Raw genomic sequence first — 23675 nt, 5'->3', positions numbered from 1 at the left:
AGAGGGAGAAAAGATAGATTGTTTCGTGGCCCAGTCTCTCTTACAAGGTACAATTTGAAAATAAATTGATTTTCATAGCCTATCATATAAACTTTGCAATAACTGTTGTTGCCGGCTTTTAAATAAATGGTTTTAGAAAAAGATAGACATTTTATTCTGAAATAATTCAAAATCTATGTTTACAGAAACGATGTCACTTCTAGGGCTGTAATCCTAAACAGTTATTTTGGATGGAAGTGCCACTAGGGACATCCGAATAAACTTCAGATAAAGAATTTGAAATTCCACTTCTGTTATTTGAGTGTCCAGTGGGTGTTATCTACTCATTTCCAAATTTTTCTCCACAAAGAAGGAAAGAAAACGGTGGTTTCCAACAAAATCAAATCCTTTACCACCATCTCCAGTTTTTATGTAGCACAAAACAGCCAAGCTATATTCCTGTGTTTTCTGTGCCCGGGATCTGAATTTTGACTTCTAATACAAAAAGGTCATTTGCTCAATACAACACACTTCTGAAACTCGCCGCCAAACAAAGGAATAGTGGCATAGACCACGAGGGGCTGCTGGAGAGGAGCCTGGCCCCGCCTACACTCTTTCCCCTCTCCTCACTGCAGGCGCCCCTCACCATGACGTGTCACTTGGCCTCTCCCCCAGACTCACCTCCTGGCTGCAACTTCACCCCCTGGTAAGCCTGCAGGCCCCTTTCTAATTAAACAAAATTCATTTGGCTGACACAATACACTCCTGAAATGCGTAAAATTCACTTCACTTACAGACAGTTCCTGCTTTAGGATGCGATTCAAACACTAGAACGCCTGAGAGTTCCCGCTTTACCTTAAAGCAAGACCAAAAAAAATGTGTTTTTACAACTCTGACTTGTGAGATTCCAACTGTGACTTGTGTGAGGTCATCTGAGTAAAACAGCAAAGCAGCATCAGAAGTACAGTTCAAGAGAAGAGAAGAAAATTTAGGTAAGAGGCGTTCCAGCTTGCACTGAAACGAGCCATGCAGTGGTAGCCGTAGCTCAGTAGCAGAGCCCATATTTTGCATGCAAAAGATTCCAAGGATCAATTTCTGGCACCTTCAGTTTGGGCGTTTTGCAAAAGGCAGTTCCCCACCTGGGACCCTAGAGAGCTGCTGCCAGTAAATGTCGGCAGGTCTGAGCTAGATGGTCTAACTTGGTTAGCTTCCTACGTCCCAAAGAGAAAAGAGTATATTCACTATTACATTACTTGTTTGATTGAAAGAGGAGACAGAAGAAATAGATGATTGCAGCTGAAAGGCTCCTCTGTCAATATTAGATTCCCTAGACTGGACAGGCACTTCACATAAACTAAAGGATACTGAGGATTCTGTGTATCCAGGCTTTTATCTGTGGGACAAAGGCAGTACATTTTGGCTATCACAAGCAAGCACCAGCTGAGGATAAAGGGTTCCTATGTGGTCAGCAAACAGTGCTGTTGAGTGGAGACTGTGAGGTTGGCAGGGCCAGCATGGTGTATGTTGCTATTACCACCCCTTTTTGCATCCCCATGGAAGTAAACATAAATCAGCCCCAACTTTATTAATTTACCACAAATGGGAATAAATGCAAAGAGACTCACTGTGGTAGAAAGATGAGATAACGCCTTGATGTGAAGAAGTTCTTCATATATAATTTCTAGGTCATCCACAGTTCTCTGGCCTGGTCTGTTAAGCAAAAAATATACACATTGAACACACAGAAAAGAATGCCACAAATCAAATGTTTTAAGTATACTGCCTGGCATACAAGATCAAGATAATTATGTAGTTTTAAAGTAACTTGAAATTTTTAAAAAAGAAGAATTCTGCAGTGTATGCTGAACAGATTATATTTTATTCTACATGCTCTGGGATTAGTTCACTGTATTTACAGCACTGTGCAACAGTTCTGTGTATGTATAATTTATATTTATGCTGCCTTTTGACTACTGCAGATTAAAAAGTTAAAATACATCAGCAATTAAAGATAAAATAAAAATACTAAAATACACAAAAATACATAGCAAATGCTTTTACAGTAGAGGGTAATAACTTGTATTGTCTTTTTAAAAAAACTACTGTTTTCAGAGCCAAACTGCATATTGATTAGATCTGACTTCTTATTGAAATGGAGCCACAGGGAGGGATCTGCTAATATTCTGGGGCGGTGCTAAGGACAAAGCTGTTTAAGGGCTGATTTCTACATTATGGAATATTCAAGTTGAGTTCAGGGTCCCCATATTGGGTCCTGAGTAACAGTCGCATCTGAGTTCCTTAGTTTTCACATGTGCAATGTCTGATTTAGATTGCATCTGTGCAGCACGTGGAAAAGGGGCTTCAGCTTTCTCTCCCATGCTATTTTCCTGACCTGAAATCATACTATTTGGCTCACTGTGGGAAAACCACAGGAAAACTAATGGGTTTTCTCAACAAGCCAAATAGTGCCACCTCCCCTAGAACACTTTGGGTAAGGAAAACAGCATGGCAAGGGGGACGGGGGCCCTTTCTCCAGGTATGCCACGGTCACAATCAGAACTGGGCACAGCATGCAGGGGAATGGAGGCTTTCATGTTTGTAAATGCAGAGATTACATTACTGAAATCTAGTGTTCCTAGAAGGTCTCTTTCACTTGCTAGCCAAGCCAGTGATGACTGTTAGACATTGCAAAGACATTGCAAAGCCAGTGATGACCGAGACATTGCTGAATACAGGTATGACTTAAAGAGTTGCAGCTTATTGATCCTCTTTTCACATAATGCAGCCGACGCTGGTTCGGTCATGAGACTCTTGCAGGCTATCACATCATTTACTAGATATCTAGTTCAAACAGGTGATGGAACACATCTGCTGGCTACTGGGGGTTTTTTTATACCTGTTTATTTCCCTTTTCTGATTTTTATCGATTGGGATAACCTTTTTGAATGACTTAAATTCCAGCACAAACTTACCACAGTTTACCTCCTGGGTACATTTTCTACATGACCCACAACTGCAACTGTAAATGTTTGCGAACTCTAACTGTTGTTATTCTTACTCTCACATTCGACTTCACCCTCACCAAGCCTTAAGCGACAAGGAAAGGTGGGATATAAATATTTAAATAAATAAAATAAGGGCTTTGCTACTAAAATCCGAAGTGTACGAGCCACAACAGGCAGTGCAGCATCTGTTTTAAAACAATTACCATAACAATATTAATATTAACAGGGCAATCCTATGTCATTACTTTGGTCACACCATCCCTTTCTGAAATTTACCAATAACAGCCAGTGACAAGGAGCAAAGACCAGAATGCTTAGCCTTTATGACATCAAGCTGTCAATTGTACCTAGAATAACAACAACAAAAACCCACCAGCCCATCTCTCAGTAATAACAAGAACCATCCTAAATAAGGCTTCTCAGTTGAGGCATTACAGAAAACTATCATTCATATAGACTACATCCTCATAACAACTTTCATTAATGCTTATTAATAAAAAAGGGAGAGACTGGCCAAAAAACAACACCCTATGTATTTTTAAAGAAACACACAGGGGTGTTGTGTTCCTCCAACCCTGATTCTCTGCCATAGTTTCTAACTAAAGAGACGTATTAGGCTTCTGATCAAAACATTTTCTCCACTTTTTGTTTTCTTGGTGTGTTTAAGTGAGAGAAAATTAAAGATTTTGCATGGGGAAATGATTTCTATTCCCTTTTCGTCCAAGGAGGTATTCCAAAACAACCCAGTAACCCAACCCAAACAACCCAAGAAAGGTTAAGCTGAGACCCAGTGACTGGCTCAAGTCCACCCAGCAAGCATCACGCCTCGGAAGGTATTTAGATCCCCCCATCTGACATTGTATCACATTCACAATGAAGACTAATAAAGGACAGTGCAGCAAACAATAGTCTTGCCTGCCTTAGCAGCAGCCCTCTGACATGAGATCTTTCTTCTCTCTCTAGGACCTCATGAAAGTGAAGCTGAACTTGGGCTAACTAGCTTCACAAATCCCCTTTCACACTGATTTCAGTTCAACTGAATGCTATTATTCCCTCCCAGCAGCAGACTGGGAAATGAAAGTGGCCCTGGAGCAAGCCAAGTTGAGTGGCTACAAGCCAGAGCTGCAGCATTTCAGTTCGGCGGTGCAAACAATGCTTACTAGCACACCCATCAGTTCCTCCTGAAAAACGGCAGCAGTGCAGGAAAAGACAAATGGTGAATAGATACCAGTTACCACTGCAGATGAAGGGCCCCTGGGGCTCTGGCAAAGTTGCTGGGGCTTGGCTTGCTCTTGGCTCCCAGCGGTACTCCACAGCAGTGGCCCACTGGGAAATTTCCCTGTAAATTTAATGGCCAGTTCACCCCTTCAGAGTCAACACTGGTTCAGAAACTTTACATTTGGGGAGTTTTTTAAAAAAAAATAGCTGAAAATTGAATATATAAATAATGTATAAAGCTTATATAATGTATAAAGGAGACCAGGAGAGAGGCAGAGAAGGGTTTGTTGTGCCCGGCAATATTTTCACGCAGCAGCTGCAGTATTTCTGATTTGCCCAAAAGAAGTGGGTTAGAAATTCTTATGTAAATATAAGCAGACCTGGAGATATCATACAAAATACAAAGTGACTTTATCTTACACATCTGTCCAAAAAGCTTTTTTTCTTTTCTTCAAGAGTATCTTGAAGAATCTTCAAACTTTTCTGGAAGCCCACAGTTGAGGCCGGGAGTCTCGAAGCCCACAGTCCATATAATTTTAATATTTCCATAGTATTTAACTTGAAGATACTAGGAGTGATATCTGGCCTAAAATGCTCATGGCAGAAAAACTGAAAAAAAATCTGTATTGGATTTTAACATCTGGAAGCTAGATATTAGTGTAATTACCTGTGATTAATGGCAAACTTTTGGGAGGAAAAAAAAAACCTGAGATTTTACTGATTTTAAAGAGGTTAGCATAAATTGGTATAAGGGGGGGGGAAAGAAGGTGCTTCGGTACCAAATGAAAATCCCAAGTTGTCTTCAAGGACATCCAGTTGCACAGCATATAAAGAGAACCCCATCTTGAGCTTACAGTAGAATGGAACAGTGCAGCAAGATCAAGTGAGTCTAGGCAATTTCTTCATCAGATGTAACTGGGGAAAAAATCTGCCACTGCTTGAACCTTCCTCTTGAAAAGGAACAGAAGGTCTTCAGGACAAACAGTTAAGCTCAGCTTGTGTGGAATGTGGAAGACTCCTGCCAGGAGATGATGCCTCAAGCAGGAAAACGCTGCAAGCTCTTGCTCTATCTTCGCCTTCTCTATGCTCATCTTACTTTCTAAAATGCCAAGGAGCTCAGAGCCTTACAATACTCCTTTGGGTAGGTTAGGCAGAAAGAGAATATGTGTGACTAGCCCAGGGTCCTACTGAGTTTCACGACAAAGTGGTTATTCAAACCCAGATCTTCCTAGTCCTAGCCTAGGATTCTAACCCCTATACAACACTATACTCTTGGGGATGAGTAAATTATTGTCAAGCACCAGTTGCTGGAGTGGAAGAGAAACAGGCCGGCTGGGCTTGTTGTCTTTTCTTTGCTGCCTTATACAAATGGAGTTTAGCAATGGCTCCCTCCTTCCAAAGAATTGTGAGGCATTATTTTTCATTGCTGTTCATAATAGCAAAAGCACCTACACTAACAGCCTAGAGGTCAAAGAAATGGCATTTGTAACATGTGAGTGACAGCATTCCTCTAATGAATCTACCTTTTTGTATGTGTGCCTTTCCTGTAATTTTTACTAACAGTACTTCATCAAAGCAGGTTTGCGTAAAGGATTTCTTTTGTGGCTTTGCTTTTTCGTGTGTGCAATTGTTGAAGAATTAGCCAAGACAGAGTAAGTTCCAAAATGCCAACTGCATACGATATATTGTTGAAGAGGGTAAGTATTCTGATTATGTATTCTTGAGCTTTCCTTTAGCATGTGTGAAAATATCAAATATCAGAAGTGGCAGGCAGTTGCAGAGGAGTTCCCCTTTTTCCGCTTCTCCAGGCGTCACAAGAGATAATACCAACCCTCACAGCTTCTGTAAGCCTATGTGGTGCCCACTGATGTAGATTTCTAGAATTCCTGCTGTGTGAAGACCTACTTTCTGCGGCAAACTCATCGGGTGAGCAACGGTCTGTTACAGCCGGGGATAATAAATGGGAGGTAGATGGAGAACCAAGCTGCACATTAGCAGAAGAAAAGAGAGTTCAGGAGAAATTATATGATCAATAAACACCGTTGACTGTTTGAGTAGTCCATCAAGGTCACAGACAACGAGTTTTTCTATTGCTGCTATGTGGACAAGAATAAAGAATGCCCCTTAGAATCAAGCAGCCACTGTGGTGCTTTCTGTTCAGCAGCCGGCTCTTTTCTGCTTGAACAATAAATGTGGATGAACTCCAATTCGCAAAGAAAAAGAATTCCAGGGTGAGAGATCAAGGTGGCATCCTATACATATATACATATATATATATATATATATATATTAGATTTTGGGGCACATCACTGCAGACTGCTGTACAGGGCTTAGCATATTGTTGGAGTTGCATATTTACAGATCTGTCTAGATCTGCAGTGATGTGCCACAAAATCTAAAAGGTATAGAAAGGCCACAAGCACTGCGTATGAAGACATCATTTGACTAAAAGATTATCCATGTGTAGGATGCTGGGTGAGTAATCTCACTAGCTGCTGGCGGCTTATAATGTTGTTAGGTTCTTGCAGCTTTTACTCTTTAATTAGTCACCTGGAGTCTGAAGCGATAGAGTGGGGTATAAATATTTTAAATAAATTAATAAAGAGAAGGGTTTAGCTGCCAGTTTCAACTAAAGCAAGCCCATTCCAATACTATCGTTCTCTCAACCAACACCACTCCATAAGATAATCTACTTGTGTCTCGATGGTTGTTGTGGATTTTCCAGGCTGTATAGCCGTGGTCTTGGCATTGTAGTTCCTGACGTTTCGTCAGCAGCTGTGGCTGGCATCTTCAGAGGTGTAGCACCAAAAGACAGAGATCTCTCAGTGTCACAGTGTGGAGAAGATGTTGGCAGGTAATTTATATCTACTCAGGAAAGTGGGTTTGGGCTGAGTCATCCTGTAGGAGTGTGGAATGCTAATGGAGGGAGGCGTCACTGTATCCTGAGGAGGTTCTTTTGCATATGGATTGGTGCTTGATATGCTAATCTTCTCTGCAGGGCTATTGTGGGATGTGGAGTATTTCGTTAGCCTGATGTTTTGCAGGGCTGGAAGCCATGCTCTATTCATTCTTGAAGTCTCTTCTTTCCTATTGAAATTGTGTTTATGCTTATGAATTTCAATGGCTTCCCTGTACAATCTGACAAAGTAGTTGGAAGTGTTGTCAAGTATTTTAGTGTCCTGGAATAGGATACTGTGTCCTGTTTGAGTAAGGCTATGTTCAGCCACTGCTGATTTTTCAGGATGGCCAAGTCTGCAGTGTCTTTCAAGTCCTTTTATTCTTGTCTGGATGCTATGCTTTGTGGTCCCGATGTAAACTTGTCCACAGCTGCAGGGTATACGGTATACTCCTGCAGAGGTGAGGGGGTCTCTACTGTCTTTTGCTAAACGTAGCATCTGTTGTATTTTTCTGGTGGGTCTGAATACTGTTCGTAGGCTGTGCTTTTTTTTTCTTGTGTTTCATTCATCCATTTTACTTATGATGTGTTTGGCAATTATCAGACCCCTTGAAAAGGCTTGGGAGGTTCAGACATTGAGCCTTGGAGTACCAGCACTAATAGATTCTACCCCAGGCTGTCACTGCTTAACGCTGCAAAGAAGGAAGAAACCTGTTGTACTTTCTCACCAATAAATTGTGTTAATGGGATGCAAAATTGTAGTGCCCCTTCCCTTTGCAATGCAGCTGCTTAGCAGAATACAGATGGGAAGGTTACATCTATGCCATACAGGTTATATTTGGGGAGAAGGCATGGTTCCTCTTTAATCTCTGGAAGTTGCTGCATGTTTTCTTTTTCCACACACAGTACTAGTTCATTTATGGCACAATCCTAAACAGAGTTACACCCTTTTAAGCGCACTGACTTCAATGGAGTTAAAAGACCGTAATTCTTCTTAGGATTGCACAAGGACAACCAAAACATGCTGGTTCAGGGGCACTTGAAAAACTTTAATGATTCACTCTTTATTTATACTCTGATGTGTACCTAGAATAGGCTGCCTTGGTGCCTTGCTATAACTAGATCCCAACCCACATCAAAGAAAGTGGGGAAAGGTTGCCAACAAGCCAGAGAACAACTGCTTATAGCTTTGCTTATTGTGACGAGGCAGATCAGTCTCCAGAAAGGCAAACTCTAGTCTCCTGAGATCTTTTCCTGCCAAAGGGTTGAAACATACATCACTTACTTATTTCTTTAAAAAACTGAACACCACCTTTCTACCCAACGGGTAGTTCACAAGAAAATCGAGTAAGATCGTGTAGACATAGCAACAATCATCGTCACAAAAACATTTTAAAAAGGCAGCATCCCAAGATTAAAAATGCAGGAAATAAAGCCCAGTGCCTCAAATGACAGACAAGGCACCCATGAAACATCTCTTGGCATTCTATAGACTGAAGGCAACCCCAGGAGAAGCTGTCACATGACTTCTGCTGCCGAACATGTATCTTTGGTGAGGAAGATACATGTGTGATGCAGAGCTTTAGAACCAGTTATGCTGCTCGGAAGCAAGAAAAGCAGAAGCACAGCAGGTGGCTATGGGAGTCGTCCATAACTCAAGTAGGATATAGGAACAGCCAAACTCGGCTGCAGTAAATTCAAGCAACGCAGATGTGTAAATGGTTTGGCTTTCTACTTTCATGAAATCTGTGCAATGTTTTTAAAAAACACCCTCCCGTTTCAGAGAAGAGCTCAGCGCTTACAATTCTATTCATGTTTCAAAAGATAGCGCTGCTTCCTCAATTTCCACTCCACATAAGCAATATAGACGTTAGACAGTCTGACATTTTCTGCTTGCTTAGGTTTCATGTAGTTACTGTTTCCCCTGCTCTTTTAGGTCCCTCTGCCTTTGCTCAAAATTGGCACTACTGTTACAATCCAAATCCCGTCAGAGAAGAAAATTACACCGAGGAGAAGCTGTTAGCCAGCAGCAAACTTAATACTCACATAGTGCAGAAGTTAAAGGAGCAACCTTACTGGTCATAAACTTAGGAATCTAGGATCACGGAAACTTAGGATCAAGATTTCTATAACGCAGCCTTTTTGCACTGGATCTGTATGAAGTTTTGCCAGGTAACACCCCTCACTGCACAGATACTGTCTACTAAATGTCAAACAAATGGGTTAAAATTTCTTGCTTTGGGGATTTCAGACACAGTAGTAGAAATCTGAAAAAGCAACAAGCCATAACTAACACAGCTGCTCTTTTAAAGGCATGTTATAAGCTTTAAAACCAACTCTGCTTTGCTTTAAGTTAATGGTTAAAATCAAGCTCTAGAAGCCCGTTACAGACTTTTTGTGAGAAACAGAAAGAGATGAACTAATGATCTGCACTTTTGAAGATTAGGGAGAGGGAAAGAATGTCTAGATGGAAAGGAAAAGCAGCTACTTATGCTAATTTTAGAGGTAATATATAATATGTAACGTTGTCATACCTCTTTAAATGGAAAATTGGTATGTATTCCTATCCATATTTTTTTCTTTTTTCTTTTTTCTTTCTTTCTTTATCTTTTTTGGTCTTTTCTTCTTTGAATTTATCTTTTAGAAATATGTCTTTCCCCCCTGAATTGATTTATTTAATCATGGGGGATCAGGGTGCCAGTGTTTGCAGAACTGATCTTTTGGATATCTTACATCCAAACTAGGGAGCATTCCACACAGGGCTGTAAAACGGCACTCCTGCTATGAATGCAGCAGAGAGTGAGGGCCAAGCTAGAAGTGACGAATTACACTTGAGTGGCAAGTGAACACACTCACATGTATTCCTCCCTGTTCACTTGCACTCCACTTGCTCTCCACTCGATCACGTGACTGAGTGGAGTGCAAGTGGAGTGCAAGTGAATGGGGAGGAATACATGTGAGTCTCTTTACTTGCCATTCAAGTGTAATTCGTCACTTATAGCTTGGCCCTGAGATGCAGGCAAGAGGGGGCAGCCTCCACACATTACTCTCTGCTGTCCCTTGTGATTGGTCATTGCGGCCCAGAAAAATTGAGTCAAGAAGTGACACTCTTGCCCCCCTTTCCCACAGCCACAGTTAAAGTGACACTGTAGATCAGCTGTGAACTAAAAATAAAAAACCCTCAAAGAAGCCCATGAATGAGCTGAAAGTGAGGGCAGAAAAACAGCTTATCTCTGCCATTTTGAAGGTGCCACCACCACCTGCGTAGAGTTCCTGTGGGCAGAGCTTTGATATGGACATTCTGCCTGCAGCCACCATGCTATTGCCTTTTAAATTCAAAGCAAAAGATGGAAAGGCTCCGCAGCTGCACACAACACACTCTAAAGGTGCTCAGTGTAATATGGTGGCTCCCTCCAAAAGGAAAGACATCCCACCGGCCACACAGAGCAAATCCACCTCCCCGCCCCCGACCATGGAAGTCACCTGGGTCAGGCCTCTATGGTTTATCCATGAAATGTCTGGAGCTTGGGGTCCTTCTCAGAATCCTCAAAGAACCAAGCAATACGGTAAGCAAGAAACCAACCCTATACTTAGCACACAACAAGTGCTGATTATAACTACCCTTCTCAGGTTAAACTGTGCTGGATTCATAGTTTTTAAATGTTTACATTTATGTTTCAGTGAAAGCTAAACAGCATTAATGCTAACAGCTAAATCAGCAAAATACAGATTAAAACATAAAAAATGCAATTGGGATTGTCATTCTTGAACTGATTTTTTTTTTAATTGTCAAAGTAATATTTCTTTTAAATTGTCAAAGTAATATTCTTCTAGTAGAATGCTGCAGATGTGTACATCTCACTGCACACCTCATTAGAAGTTGGCCTTCTTGTTTGCTACGTTGAAGAAAAGAAGCTAATTTTACATTTATCACAATGTGTGTGGGTTTTTTAAAACAAAAACCTCCTTCCCAATAGTAACAAGTGTCTGCCAGTTTTCCCTCTTTCAGCTTTATTGTTTTTTAAAAAAACTACAGACATTCTTTCATCATTTGACAGTTAAAATGTTGCAGTTAATGTAATAAATAGAGAATTTTTTAAGTTGCCTGTCAAAACAAGTGACACATTTTGCAAGTGAGTTTCAGATTTGAAACAATAGAAAGCACCTTTTAAAAGCAACAGCTTTATTATACAATCAAATGCTCAAAGTAATCTTTTCAGCAATTTTTTTGTGTGTGGGGGTGGTGGAGGAAATTGCATTATTTCTTTCACGGCAATTATGTGAGTTTTGCATCCTCTGAGAGAGTCACAACTCAAAGGCAGCAGCTGTGCCGATTTGCAAACTGGGTGTCTTTTCCAAGTCAACTTCCAGCCAATGTACTATACCTCTTGTACATTTTAGTAAAATGATTAAAATATCTAGTTAAAATGAACCTGATTCTCACCAACAGCAGATGGAGTGGTAAGGCAACCCTGTGTCTGGGCTGTACAACTTTAGACTGTAGAGATTAACATGAAGAAATCCTCCACCCTCCACCTTCTGAATTCCTACACAAAGAAAACCTGCACTTCAGATAGTAGACCTTCTCCCCAATACCTTGCTTTTTTATGTTCTTTCTGGAGGAGCACTATGAAGTTATATCATCTAGGTACAGGTTATCGCCTCACCTGCCATTTTCAAAAGCCTGGCCTTAGTAAAGATATCCAAGATTCAGAGATGGTTCAGAGCTCTTGACATGGTCAAAAAGGCCATTTGGGACTCTTCTTATATTAAGATACATAGGTCCTGTGGGCAGTATTAATCAAACCTCGCCGAGGTGATAGTGGAGGCAATGGGAGGCAGGCAAGAAAGATCAGCTGCCTACAGGAGCTTGACTAGCTACTTAATCTCTGTATGTCAAAATAATTTAGAGTTATTAGATAGTAATACTTTTGTGAAGAGACACTATACCTTTTGGCTTGGCATTTCTTGTTCATTTGTAACTTTTTATACTCTTTCTTAAAGTGAAAATAAATCTTGGAGATTAGTCTTCCCACAGAAGTAGAACATTCCAAGCACTTGATATCAGAACACTCACAATCACAATTTTTTTAATGATGGTATTGAATTATTGAAAGTGGTCAGCTGGCCATATAAAAAAGCTGTGTGAATTGTTGTTGACTACTGTAAATAGAAGGAAAGAAATGGAGGAAGGGAGAGAGCTACTAAAATTAACCACTGGAACAGAAGAAAGGACCAGAAGAATTGAAAGTAGCAAATGTTACACCAATTTTTAAAAAGGGGTCCAAACAGAAACCAGAAAATGATAGGCCTGTTAGCCAACATCTGTCCCAAGCAAAGTAATAGAAACTGTAATCAAATATTATTAGAGACATAGAGGAACAAAGCCTGCAGGATTAGAGGATGGGTTCTTTTATGGATTAAAAAATGGTTAAATGACAGGAAGCAAAAAGCAGAAATAAATGGACAGATCTCACAATGAAGGGAAGTAAGAAGTGGGGTCCCACAAGGATTGGTAGTGCGAACGGTGTTATTTAATTTGTTCTTAAATTATCTGGAACGGGGGCGGGGGGGAGTGTAGTGGCCAAATCTGCAGATTATATGAAACTATTCAGGAGGACTGTGAAGTGATGACTATGAAGAGCTCCAGGAAGATCTCCACAAATTGGGCAACAGTGTGGCAAATGAAGTTCAATATAAGCAACTGTAAGGTGATCCATATTGGAACAAAAAATCCTTCAAGTATATGCTAATGGGTCTCAATCTGCTGAGACTGAGAGGGAAAGAGACCTTGGGGTTGTAGTGGACAACTTAATGAAACTGTCAACTCAGTGTGCCCCAATAGTGAAGAAAGGCAAACTCTAAACTGGAGATTATTAGGAAAAGAATTGAAAATATTATATTATAATGCCCATGTATAGATCTATGGTGCAATCTCATTTGGAATATTGTGTGCAATTCTGGTCACCATATCTCTAAAAAGACACTGCAGAGCTGGAAAAAGTACAGAAGAGGGCAACCAAGATGATTAGGGGGTTAGAGAACCTTTCCTATAAGGAAAGGCTGAAGAGTCTGACTTTTCAGTTTAGAAAAGAGACGACTGAGAGTAGAACATGGCAGGGGTTTATAAAATTATTCATGGAGTAGAGAGGGTAGACAGAGAGAACTTTTTCTCCATCTCCCATAATACTAGAACTTGAGGGCATTCAATTAAGCTGATGGGCACTAGATTCAGGATAGACAAAAGGAAATATTCCTTTACACAATAAGTGATTAAAATGTGGGATTCACTGCCAGAGGATGTAGTGATGGCCGCATGGATAGAGAGAGTAAAAAGAGGATTAGACAGAGTCAAGGATAATAGACAGAGTCTATCAGTGGCTACTGGCCATGGTGACTAAAGGAAACCTCCACATTCGGAGGCAGCAAACTTCTGAATACCACTGCCAGGAGGCAACATTCAGGGAAAGGCCTCAACCTCTGAGCCCAGTTGCCGGCTCTCCACAGCAATTGGTTGGCCCCTGATCTGATACACTAATCATTTCCTGTTCCTGCTGCTATTCTCTCAAAATTGCTCCTCAGCAACTGTCCCACTCACAGCAATCAAAGACATTTTGAAGGTGAAGTCTAATATGTATCCCAATGACAACTTACTCATACCTACACAATTTATAGTCCAATCCAATGCCATGTTACTCCAGTATAAGCCCTAATGGATTAAGTATGAAGTAACTCTGCATAAAGTTGCACTGTTACTCTGAGAGGCATTTTCAGTTGTCACACCTATGAGTCTCAAAAGTAGCACCCTATTTGTGAGCTTACGGTTTTCTAAGAATCATCCTCATGTGGGCATCTGGTCCAATCTGAGAGAGAAGAAGCATGGTGTCTTGTAGCTCTTCATCACATTCTTTCTTCTCCTCTTCAGTTGGCATAGAGGCATCTTCATGTTCATCATCCAAAAATCGATAAAATAAGTATTTGTCCTGGAAGTGCTGTTCTTGATCCACTGGAAGCACCAATATAAAGTTTATTTGAAGTTAACCAATTATCATGGGAAGGGCTGATACATGAAACAACATAAAATCAAATCGACCAGAAGAACAATTCGGAATGGGACTACAACACTGGCAATTGCCAAAAAGAATATTGAATGAGACAACACAACACATCGATGACATGACCATCACATGTCAAGAGTTAGTCTTGGAATGCTCTTAAGAATAAACAGTTTTTGATTTTAGATTCCCTGAAGCCTCTTCTACAAGGACTTTAAAATGTGCCTTCCTTTGTGTGGGGATTGCAGCAGTCTAAGATGGTGGCTTGATGTGTAATTTTGATTAGAATCTCAGAATCATGGAGCTGGAAGGAACCTTACAGACCATCTAGTCCAACCCCCAATGCAGGAACCGCCGCCTAAAGAATCCCCAACAAGTATTTGTCCAGCTGCGCCTTGAAGACTACCAATGAGGGGGAACCCACCACATTCCTGGGCAGCCGATTCCACTGCTGAATTACTCTTAATTAACAGTTTTATGTTATGTTAACTGAGAATGCAACTGTCTTGGTGGTGGTGGAGAATGCCATCAAGTCATAGCAGACTTATGTCAACCTCTGCTGGGGTTTTCAAGACAAGTTCAGTGGTGGTTTGCCTGCCTCTGCACAGCAACCCTAGTCTTTTTTGGAGGTCTCTTATCCAATTAATAACCAAGGCTAATCCTCCTTCGCTTTTGGGAGTCTGTTGAGATCTGTGCTGTTACAGCAGAATAAAAATGTCGATGTACTGGCAAGAGAAATCAATAGGGAATAAAGTTTGTGCCTTTAAGAACAGACTTATGGGAATTATAGTCAGATGCTCCTTTCAGCCCTTCTTCCCTTTGGGATGCATGGGACATATGAGCCTTTTATTGCCCCTTTTCCTGCCTTTGTCTCACTAATTACTTCTCCTCAATGAGGGATGGAGGAATCCATCCTTTTTTACCACCGGTACTGAATAAATTATAAAAGTATTTACTTCGTTTGAACCATGTTTGCACTGATATGAACTGTGAGTAGAACTTGTCTGAAAGCTAGAATCTTTAATAACAACAACAACATTCGATTTATATACTGCCCTTCAGGATGACTTAACACCCACTCAGAGCTGTTTACAAAGTATGTTATTATTATCCCCACAACAAAACACTCTGTGAGGTGGGGGGGCTGGGGGGCAGGTTGTAGCTTGGCCCTGAGAGAGCTAAAAGCTGTGACTAGCCCAAGGTCACCCAGCTGGCTTCAAGTGGAGGAGTGGGGAATCAAATCCGGTTCTCCAGATTAGAGTCCCGCTCTCTTAACCATTATACCAAACTGGCTCTCCTCACTTGAGCTACTACCCCCCCCCCCAGGGACGGCAGCAACTCAGCTAGTTCAGGGAAAGTTTCAACGCACAGACATTAAAGATTCTAGCTTTCACACAAGTTCTACTCACAGTTCATATCAGTGCAGATCAGATTTGCCTAGGCTATCCAGGTCAGGGCTGCAAGTGTCTTAATGCAGTTTTTGTTTTTAAAAATGCCTCTATTCATATATAAGGCTGTGCCAATTTCTACCAATTCCCCCCTCAGGATTTGGGAGAGCCCTGGAAAAAGTGCTGGTACTCAGTACCTATGAGAACCATCACAAAAAAGGCCTTGGTCTTACCTGTTCCTTGATATATTTATTACCAAGTACTTCCCCAGTTAAGACACACTTACCTCAGCAAACGATTAATTTTAAAAGTTTATCTATTGCATGGGACTCAACACAGTTTCTATGAAAGTCATTTCAAAGATACTGCTGTACATCAACATCACACTCTAATCTGATTAAGTCATGGAATTCAAGAATGGGGGTAGGTATATGAAGTGGTAGGGGTTTGCAGCTAGTGACTTACAAAATTAAATGAGAATAAGACAAAGTAAACAGGTTGTAACTTGCTACACAGTTACAAAATTGAAGGTAAAACTCATCCCTCACCTCCAATAAGTGTCAGGTTTACCCATGTACTCCATCATTTTTATGGATAAAAGGAAAATGTGGAACTTGAGCACACCACCTAAAGGTATTAAACATGTTCATGACTGCTAAGAGAGGACAACCTATCCATTACCAATGGGAATCCAATCAGTTGCACATCACCCTATCCATTACCAATGGGAATCCAATCAGTTGCACATCACCCTGTACACAGGGACTCATTAATCTCACCAGAGAACCCAACAACAAACATTATTAAACACATTTTGGTAATATGCATTTGTGTGTGCATTTACACATATTAGTCATGTTAGTCAGATACAGATATTTTCAGAACATGCTGCATTTTTGACAGAAATATAATCTCTTTAGAACTCCTAAAGAATGTAGCCAGCAGGTCTGATGGGAGGAATTTTCTGTCAGGCCAGGGCTCTTCTTACCGTGATTGAGAACGCCTTCTTCCAATAATACTTGCCACATGCCAACAGCCTGCGTACGTAAATGAACACACGAACTTTGCTGCATTATCCAGTCTACTAGTTCTGTTCCAACACAGCATTGTCTGAGGGAGGGAAAAATGGGTTTCATTTTTAATGCTTATAATGTACCAAATGGATATAGGCATTTTGTAAGTCATAATAATTTACCAGTAAGCTGAACCAGGTCAGGAGAAAGAATCTACCTGAGGCAGTGATCAGGAATAATAGCGCCAAGGAGCTCTGCTTCAGCTGCTTTAGCCACAGGAGACATGACACTGGTTCATTCCATACTCATCTCACTAGAAGGTTGGTGGGGGCTGAACAACACCCCTGAAGCATTTCTGCAGGCAGAAGAATTTCCACCCACAAAGTGTGACTTGCTTGTTTCCCCTCCTGGTGCAGCCCAGAATGACCTCCTCTTATTCAGGGGGACAGAGGACTCCCCAGGAGTATCAAGGGGCACTTGGGGCCACAGTGAGGGGGGAGGCAAAAAATGTCCTGGCTTTTTAGAAGTGGTATAATGGCAAGCTATTTACCAGATGATGCTATTTACCTCCATGCCATGAAAAACTTCAACTGCCCTTCCCCACATATTAAGCCTCTATTAAAGGGATGGAGCATTTCAATGGGCATACACTCTACACAGGATTGCACTATAAAGCTACTGTTTCTGTAGATTTAATTCCCAATGTGAGCACAACAAAAAACAAAATATTATCTTGTTTGGTACAATTGCCCATATGGCAAAAGCATCCCCGTGATTTGGCACAGGACACGGAGCACAGAGATTCTTTACTCAAGAGATATAGCAGAACTAATTACGGCAGTAATTTATAATGAAATTGGCTGTGTTTATGAGAAAGGTTTCGTGGAGCCCTCTTGGCTGTCCCATGCCTGGTTTTATAGTTCTTAATTGAATTCAAGTTCCAAGTTAAAAAAAATTGGGGGGAAAACCCTCTTAGCAAAACGTTCAATTTTTTTTTTTTTTGCTGTGGTTAATTTTTAAACTATATCAATATTAATCAGTGAAGTCAGTCAGTTACATCTCTGCTTCCTGACAAAAAGGGATCTGTGCTTCTGGCATGCATACATGGCCCACTTAACAACAACAGCCAAGTTGTGTGTAATGAATGACTTAGAATGAAGTGCTCTGGAGCAATACTTATACATGATGTGAAATAAAGGTAAAGAAGTACTCCAGCCTTGCTCAAAAGATACCATTCCCAATATGGTCCATGCTTCTTAGAAAATTTAATTAATATTTTAAGTTCCTTCCAGAGAAATATCACACAGACACTTAATTGATATGACTGCTATTGTGCAGGCTCTAAGGTATGAAAGGTTAAAAAAATAGGAAAGGTAGTACCTTTCCTGGAACCAACTTCTGCTGATGCAAGAAAACTACGTTTTATTGGGTTTCATGACATTCTGTATCGGATTTAGAAAGGTTAACTTTCTATTCTCTGTCGAAGAAAAAATCAGTTACCTAACTATACAACTGCTTTCATCACATAGTTCAGACACCACACGCTTGTTGAACCTGTGTACACTTTTAGAATTCTGGGAAAGTCAAATGGGTATCAGCACAAAATGGCTGCCATGGGGGGGGGGAACAATCACAAAATGGCAGCCACGGAGGGACTAATCACTCTGTGTCAGGAGGTTCCAAGCCACACATTCTAGGCTATGATGGAGGCAGCTGCCTCTGAATGGCTGCTTCCTGCAGCTGCAAATACTTTTCCGAGCACGTCCTGCTGCCTGTACCAAGCACACAACAGAAAGTCTGGATAGACTTTTTTCTTTGAGACACTGTTTGGTTTCAGTTTCCAAAAAAAGGGGGGTTTGCACTCAGGGATTGTATCACGTACATGATGAAAAATTGGCACTAGCTGCTCATTTGTTTTCCTGTGCTATTAGGCCCTAAAGGGGCTTTTCCAGAGCTGGCACCTCATCTGAGGAATGCCCTCTCCTCGAAGCTTGTTTGGCGCCTACCCTTTTAGGTGCCAAGTCAAAATATTTCTTTTACCCAGGCTTTTAACTAAGGGGAGTGATCTTTTAAATTGTTTTACAATCAGCTTCTAGCCTGAGGACTCTTAAGTGGATTCTTTAGGCCACCAAATGTTTTATGCTCTGGGATTTTATATCCTTTTATACATCTGTGCCTTTACGTACTTTTATGCTTCTGGTCTTTTATGCGCTTTAATGCTTCCGGCTGATTTTTAATGACTGTTAAAACGAATAATTTTATGCCGTTGTGCTTTTATCTTCTTGTATTTTTGTGAGCTGCCTCCAGCAGGTCTCTGGAGAGGTAGCATATATATAGTCTAAATGGAATATATATAAAAATGCACTCCAAGGTAAATTGGGGTTGGAGTTTATTGCCATGATTCTGCTCCATACATTCGTTTTCATCCTATTTTATTTATTTATTTATTTACTTCATTTATACCACCACCACCCCATTTCTCCCCAATGGAGGCCCAGGTGACTTACATAATTTTCCTCTCCTCCATCTTATCCTCACATCAACCCTGTGATGTAGGTTAGGCTGTGAGCATGTGACTGGCCCGAGGTCACCCAGCGAGCTTCCATGGCAGAGCGGGGATTTGAACCTGGGTCTCCCAGATCCTAATTCAACACACTAATCACTATTCCACTATGAGTCTCTTTTAAAACCTCTTAAAAGGGTTGTTTCTGAAATGATGCAGGACTGTAATATCGCCAATGAATTTGTTAAAATAAATACCCGGAACCTCAAATTTAAATGAACAAAAAATAACCGGGGTAGGTGGGAGTGATGCTCACATTTGAAATTCCTGAGGGAAGTCTGCTTGGCCAGTTCGTTGATGAAATTTCACTGTCAAATGAAAAGTTTTTTTTTTTAAAAAAACCCTCAAGTGGCTTCCTGGAAAACAACTTATCTTAAAGAATTCTGTTGGTGCTATGATGGTATGATAACTTTTCCTAAGTATAACCCCTTTTTAAAAATGAACTTCTGGTTCAATGATTTGTGTGTTATGAGGGTTTTATGGATTTTATTTTTCTAGCCATTGCAGGTCACTTTGGGTGCAATTGCAGCAGAGCATGAAACTCACAGGTTTTAAAAGATTTAGAAAAAGAGTATTTATAGCTTTACAAAGAACTACAGCTAGATGAAAACCCACTTAGATCCTATCATTCTAAAGAATAGATCCGTATAATGCAAAAGATTGCAGGTGGAATGAAACATATCCTTTAATCTATTTTGCTTCTAAGCAATTAAAAAATCAGCTCCTATTTTCCCAATCACATTTATTACCAAGAACAGAAAACTATCTTTGAGGTATTTAATTCAATTCTTTCAGTTCCTAAAAAGGACGTGATCAATTGTTATGAGACATTAAAATCCACAACAGAAAGAATGTGACTTCAAACTTCCCTGCCTTTAAAACTCCTATCCTGCCAGAACCATCCCGATAACTCATTTCAACAAGGCACTGCTGCCCCCACCAGGATACACAGAAGCATGAACTATAAACAGAAATTTATGGTAAATAAACTTACCAAATCTGTCACATGCAGATACTCAGGCCACAATTCAAGACAGAACCCCATTTAAACATATCATCAGACACATTCAGAAACCCTTACCTAAGAGGTGTCCCATGTGATAGGTGTCACACTTAAACCAGCTTGCTTGGCCTAGGCATGCAGAATGGATAACATTGCACATATAGTGGCTGAGGAGCATAACACTGATAACTATGAGTATGAATTCCTTGGATCTGGACCTTCTTTCTGCTTGCACTCCTCTGTGTCCACTGTGCAGGTGAGCCTTTGCTGCAGAGCATAGGTCCCATGGGCCCTAGGTGCTTCTGCTCATGCATGACCAATGGTCTTTCGAGAAGCCAAAGAGTACCTAGCACAAGAGGATCGTGCTCCATGAAGGAGGACTGCCTCTACAACAGAAGAAGGGCAGTACAATAAGAAACAAGGTACAAGATCTCCCTATGTATATAAGTTAATCTTAACATGCCCGGCACCACATTGAAATCAGGCCAGAGTTTTACGTATTTATTTATTTACTTCCTTTATCCTCCACCTTTCTCCCCAATGGGGACTCATAACAGCGTATATTGATTTCCTCTTCTCCATTTTATCCTCACAACAACCCTGTGAAGTAGGTTAGGGTGAGAGTGTGACTGGCCCAAAGTCACCCAGCCAGCTTTCATGGCAGAGTGGAAATTTAAACTTGGGTCTCCTAGTTCTTCTGATCACACTGTCTTAAACTGGCTTATGATGAGAGAGCTCCATGGGCTAACCTCTGTCTTGGTTATGATCACAGTATCACCCAATAAATTCTAGTCTTTGGAGACCTCCCAGGATGACAAGGCTCAACTACAAGTCACGAGATGATGGTTTGATTTGCCCATGCAAACATCTCACACATACCTGTATGTCTTCAAATGATATTTGCGATCTCTTATCATGTGAGGTGCTCGGGAGAGGATTGTGTTCCGTAATACCTTTCCAGCTCTCAGGATTTTTTCTGATGGAACCTTTAAGTGTGATGAGGAAGCAATAAAGGAAACAGTGAGCATATTTAAATTGCAATGGTTTCTTGAAAGTTGAAATAGTATACCAGCCTTGGTTATGACAACATTCTCTGCATAAATATTTTTCTACAATGTCAGAGGGAATTGTTAACACAAATTTTGATACAACAACGGGGTTTGTAACCTAGCTCTACTACACAGATGTACCTAGTTTAGGTTGGCAACTGTCTTGGTTTGCAGTAGAGCCATAGAATTTGTGTCCAATGACACCTTACAGACCAACGAGATTTTCAGAGTGTAAGCTTTTGAGAGTTAGCCCTTCTTCAGACATCATATATTTACCTGTATATCTTCCTGCAATGTTAATATATCACCAATGCAATACCAAAGCAGTGTCCTGGTTTATAATGTTGCAACCGCACAGGAATCAAGACACTCCATTCTATAAATCTACATTCCAATGCACTAAACTCAGATTACTGTTCAGATCCAAAGTTCTGTAAGTGAAGCAGGACTGGTTTATCTTCCAAAAATGCCATCCTGCCTCTTACAATTGGATGGGGGCGGGGGGGAAGCTTTCTGATGATAGCTACATCTGTCTCCAATTGCAGCCAACGTGGGGAGGAGGTGGGCGGAAAGTGGCTTCCAGAAGCATCCAGGTTAAGAGATGGCTTTTTAAAAACCAGCTGGACAAAGGGAGGATGGCCAGCTGTCTAACTAACAAGGGGCAGATGGGATGGCCAAGAACCCAAGGGGTTAGATTGGAGAAAGTTCTTTCCCCTTCATCAGAGTACTAAAAGCAACCACTTATGCCACTTGGGCCATCAACCAGCCCTAGGTAACCCATCACTAGACACAGTATGGGGAGGGGCTGTGGTATAGTGGACAAGACACAGCTTTGAATACAGAAGGTCCCAGTTTCAACCTCAGGCATCTCCAGTTAAAAAAGACCAGGCAGTAGGTGATGTGAAAGACCTCCACCTGAGACCCTGGAAAGTCCGAGTAGACAGTTCTGACCTTGAGGGATCAATGGTCTGTTTCAGTACAAGGCAGCTCCATGTGTTCAGTGTGACTGTCACTATTCTCCTAGTTTACCTCACATTTGCTTATGAAATCTGCATTGCTATCATCTATGTACAGCTGGGGCCTCACTTCATATCTGAAAAATACAGGTCAACAATAAACTGTGTACGTATCAAATCTGCATAGACCTGTGGTAAACCCCTCAAGAAAACAGTGGAGAGTAAGATTTGATGGTCTGTTTGTGCTGGCACAGTGGAGGAACCATAGAGGAATTTTCAACAATTCCCCTTCCCACTTTAGATTCTCTATGTCATGCTGTTGTTTTGGCTTTCTTGGACAGAGATGCGGGGGCTACAAAAGGAAAGGGAAATGGCAGTTATGGGACATCACAGACTCCAGCTCATACTCCAGAGTATTTAAATTGTGCAATAGGATTATAGCAGGGAAAGAAATTGCATGGCACGATTACTCTGGTCGCATATTAATAACATCTCAATATTGGAAATTCATGAAGTATTTCCATTTATCTAGCTGTCTGGACCTGTAGCATGTCTATCATCCATTACCTCTGTAATGGTTTTAGCTGGACGAAGTGGGATGTGATGGTCAATGAACGGAGTCTGAAAAATAAAATTTAAAGAAAAGAAAGTAATATAACAATGCTAATAAAAAAATAGAAGCAGGTGGTTAAAAATGAAAGTAAAATGAACTTACTAAGACTTTAAAGACTTGAAGGCTGAAAGGATGTCAGCAATTCTCAGAGCCTGATTTTGCCTGTTGTAGGATATCATACGGTGGGATCCAACCTTCCACAAATGCAACAGGGTCAGAGAAAGACCCTTCTATTTTCATGTGTACCCCCACCCAACCTCCTAAAAAGCCCTTTGTGAGAGTCAAGGGAATCTCAGGAACACTGTAAGATATGGGCCGTTTTCACACTATTAACCTGCTTCCGTAACATTGTGCAACGTTGCGCAAAAAACGTGGAAGATAGCGTCTTCTTGTGAGAGTTTTGCACGACATTGCGCAAAACTCTCACAAGAAGACGCTATCTTCCGCGTTTTTTGCGCAACATTGCAGAAGCAGGTTAGTAGTGTGAAAACGGCCATGGTATCTGTAGCTCTGTAGAGCACATAGAAAGCTCCGGATTCAATTCCCAGAATATCCAGTTTAAAAAATCTCCAGCAGAAGGTGTTGGGAAAGACTGTTGACTGTGTAACGCCCTGGAAAGCTGTAGCCAATTCAAAAAGACTACACTGAGCAAGATGTACCAGTGATCTGTCTCAGTATCAAGCAGTTTTATTTGTATTATGAACTGTCGGAATCCTGGCCTCAACCATCATATACCAGGGCCTAATTTGGCTGAAGTGCTTTCTCTCGGCCTCAGGCAGAGAGGGGCTGGTATTGGATACTACCCTAATCCACCTCCTCTCCTCTAGTTTTACTTCCTTTTGAGCTGGGAGCCAGAGCTGTTATGTGCTCCTTGGCCTCCTCCCTCAAGCCTTTTGAAGGCCCTAGCCAGGCCTGGGACATGAATGCCGCCCCTCTA

The 23675-nt window shown here is 41.1% G+C and overlaps 1 protein-coding gene across 7 annotated transcripts in view; it reads right to left on the bottom strand.

Moving 5' to 3' along the window:
- Window positions 1-23675, bottom strand: part of RAPGEF4 (Rap guanine nucleotide exchange factor 4) — an 87219-nt gene that overhangs the window by 50696 nt on the left and 12848 nt on the right. For 4 of the 7 annotated variants that reach the window (XM_054970904.1, XM_054970905.1, XM_054970907.1 and 1 more), the window contains 6 exons: window positions 22693-22746; window positions 21000-21106; window positions 16530-16651; window positions 13921-14104; window positions 1605-1689; window positions 774-834 (listed from right to left, as the gene is read on the bottom strand). In XM_054970904.1, coding sequence (XP_054826879.1) covers window positions 774-834; window positions 1605-1689; window positions 13921-14104; window positions 16530-16651; window positions 21000-21106; window positions 22693-22746 — 613 coding nt within the window. The remainder of the gene's footprint in view (window positions 1-773; window positions 835-1604; window positions 1690-13920; window positions 14105-16529; window positions 16652-20999; window positions 21107-22692; window positions 22747-23675) is intronic. The other 3 variants (XM_054970906.1, XM_054970909.1, XM_054970908.1) reach the window with 1 other exon arrangement.

Source organism: Eublepharis macularius, chromosome 2, assembly GCF_028583425.1.
Source record: "Eublepharis macularius isolate TG4126 chromosome 2, MPM_Emac_v1.0, whole genome shotgun sequence".
Lineage (NCBI taxonomy): Eukaryota > Metazoa > Chordata > Lepidosauria > Squamata > Eublepharidae > Eublepharis > Eublepharis macularius.
The sequence above is the reverse complement of the archived record's forward strand: the minus strand, read 5'-3'. Positions and strand labels throughout refer to the sequence as shown.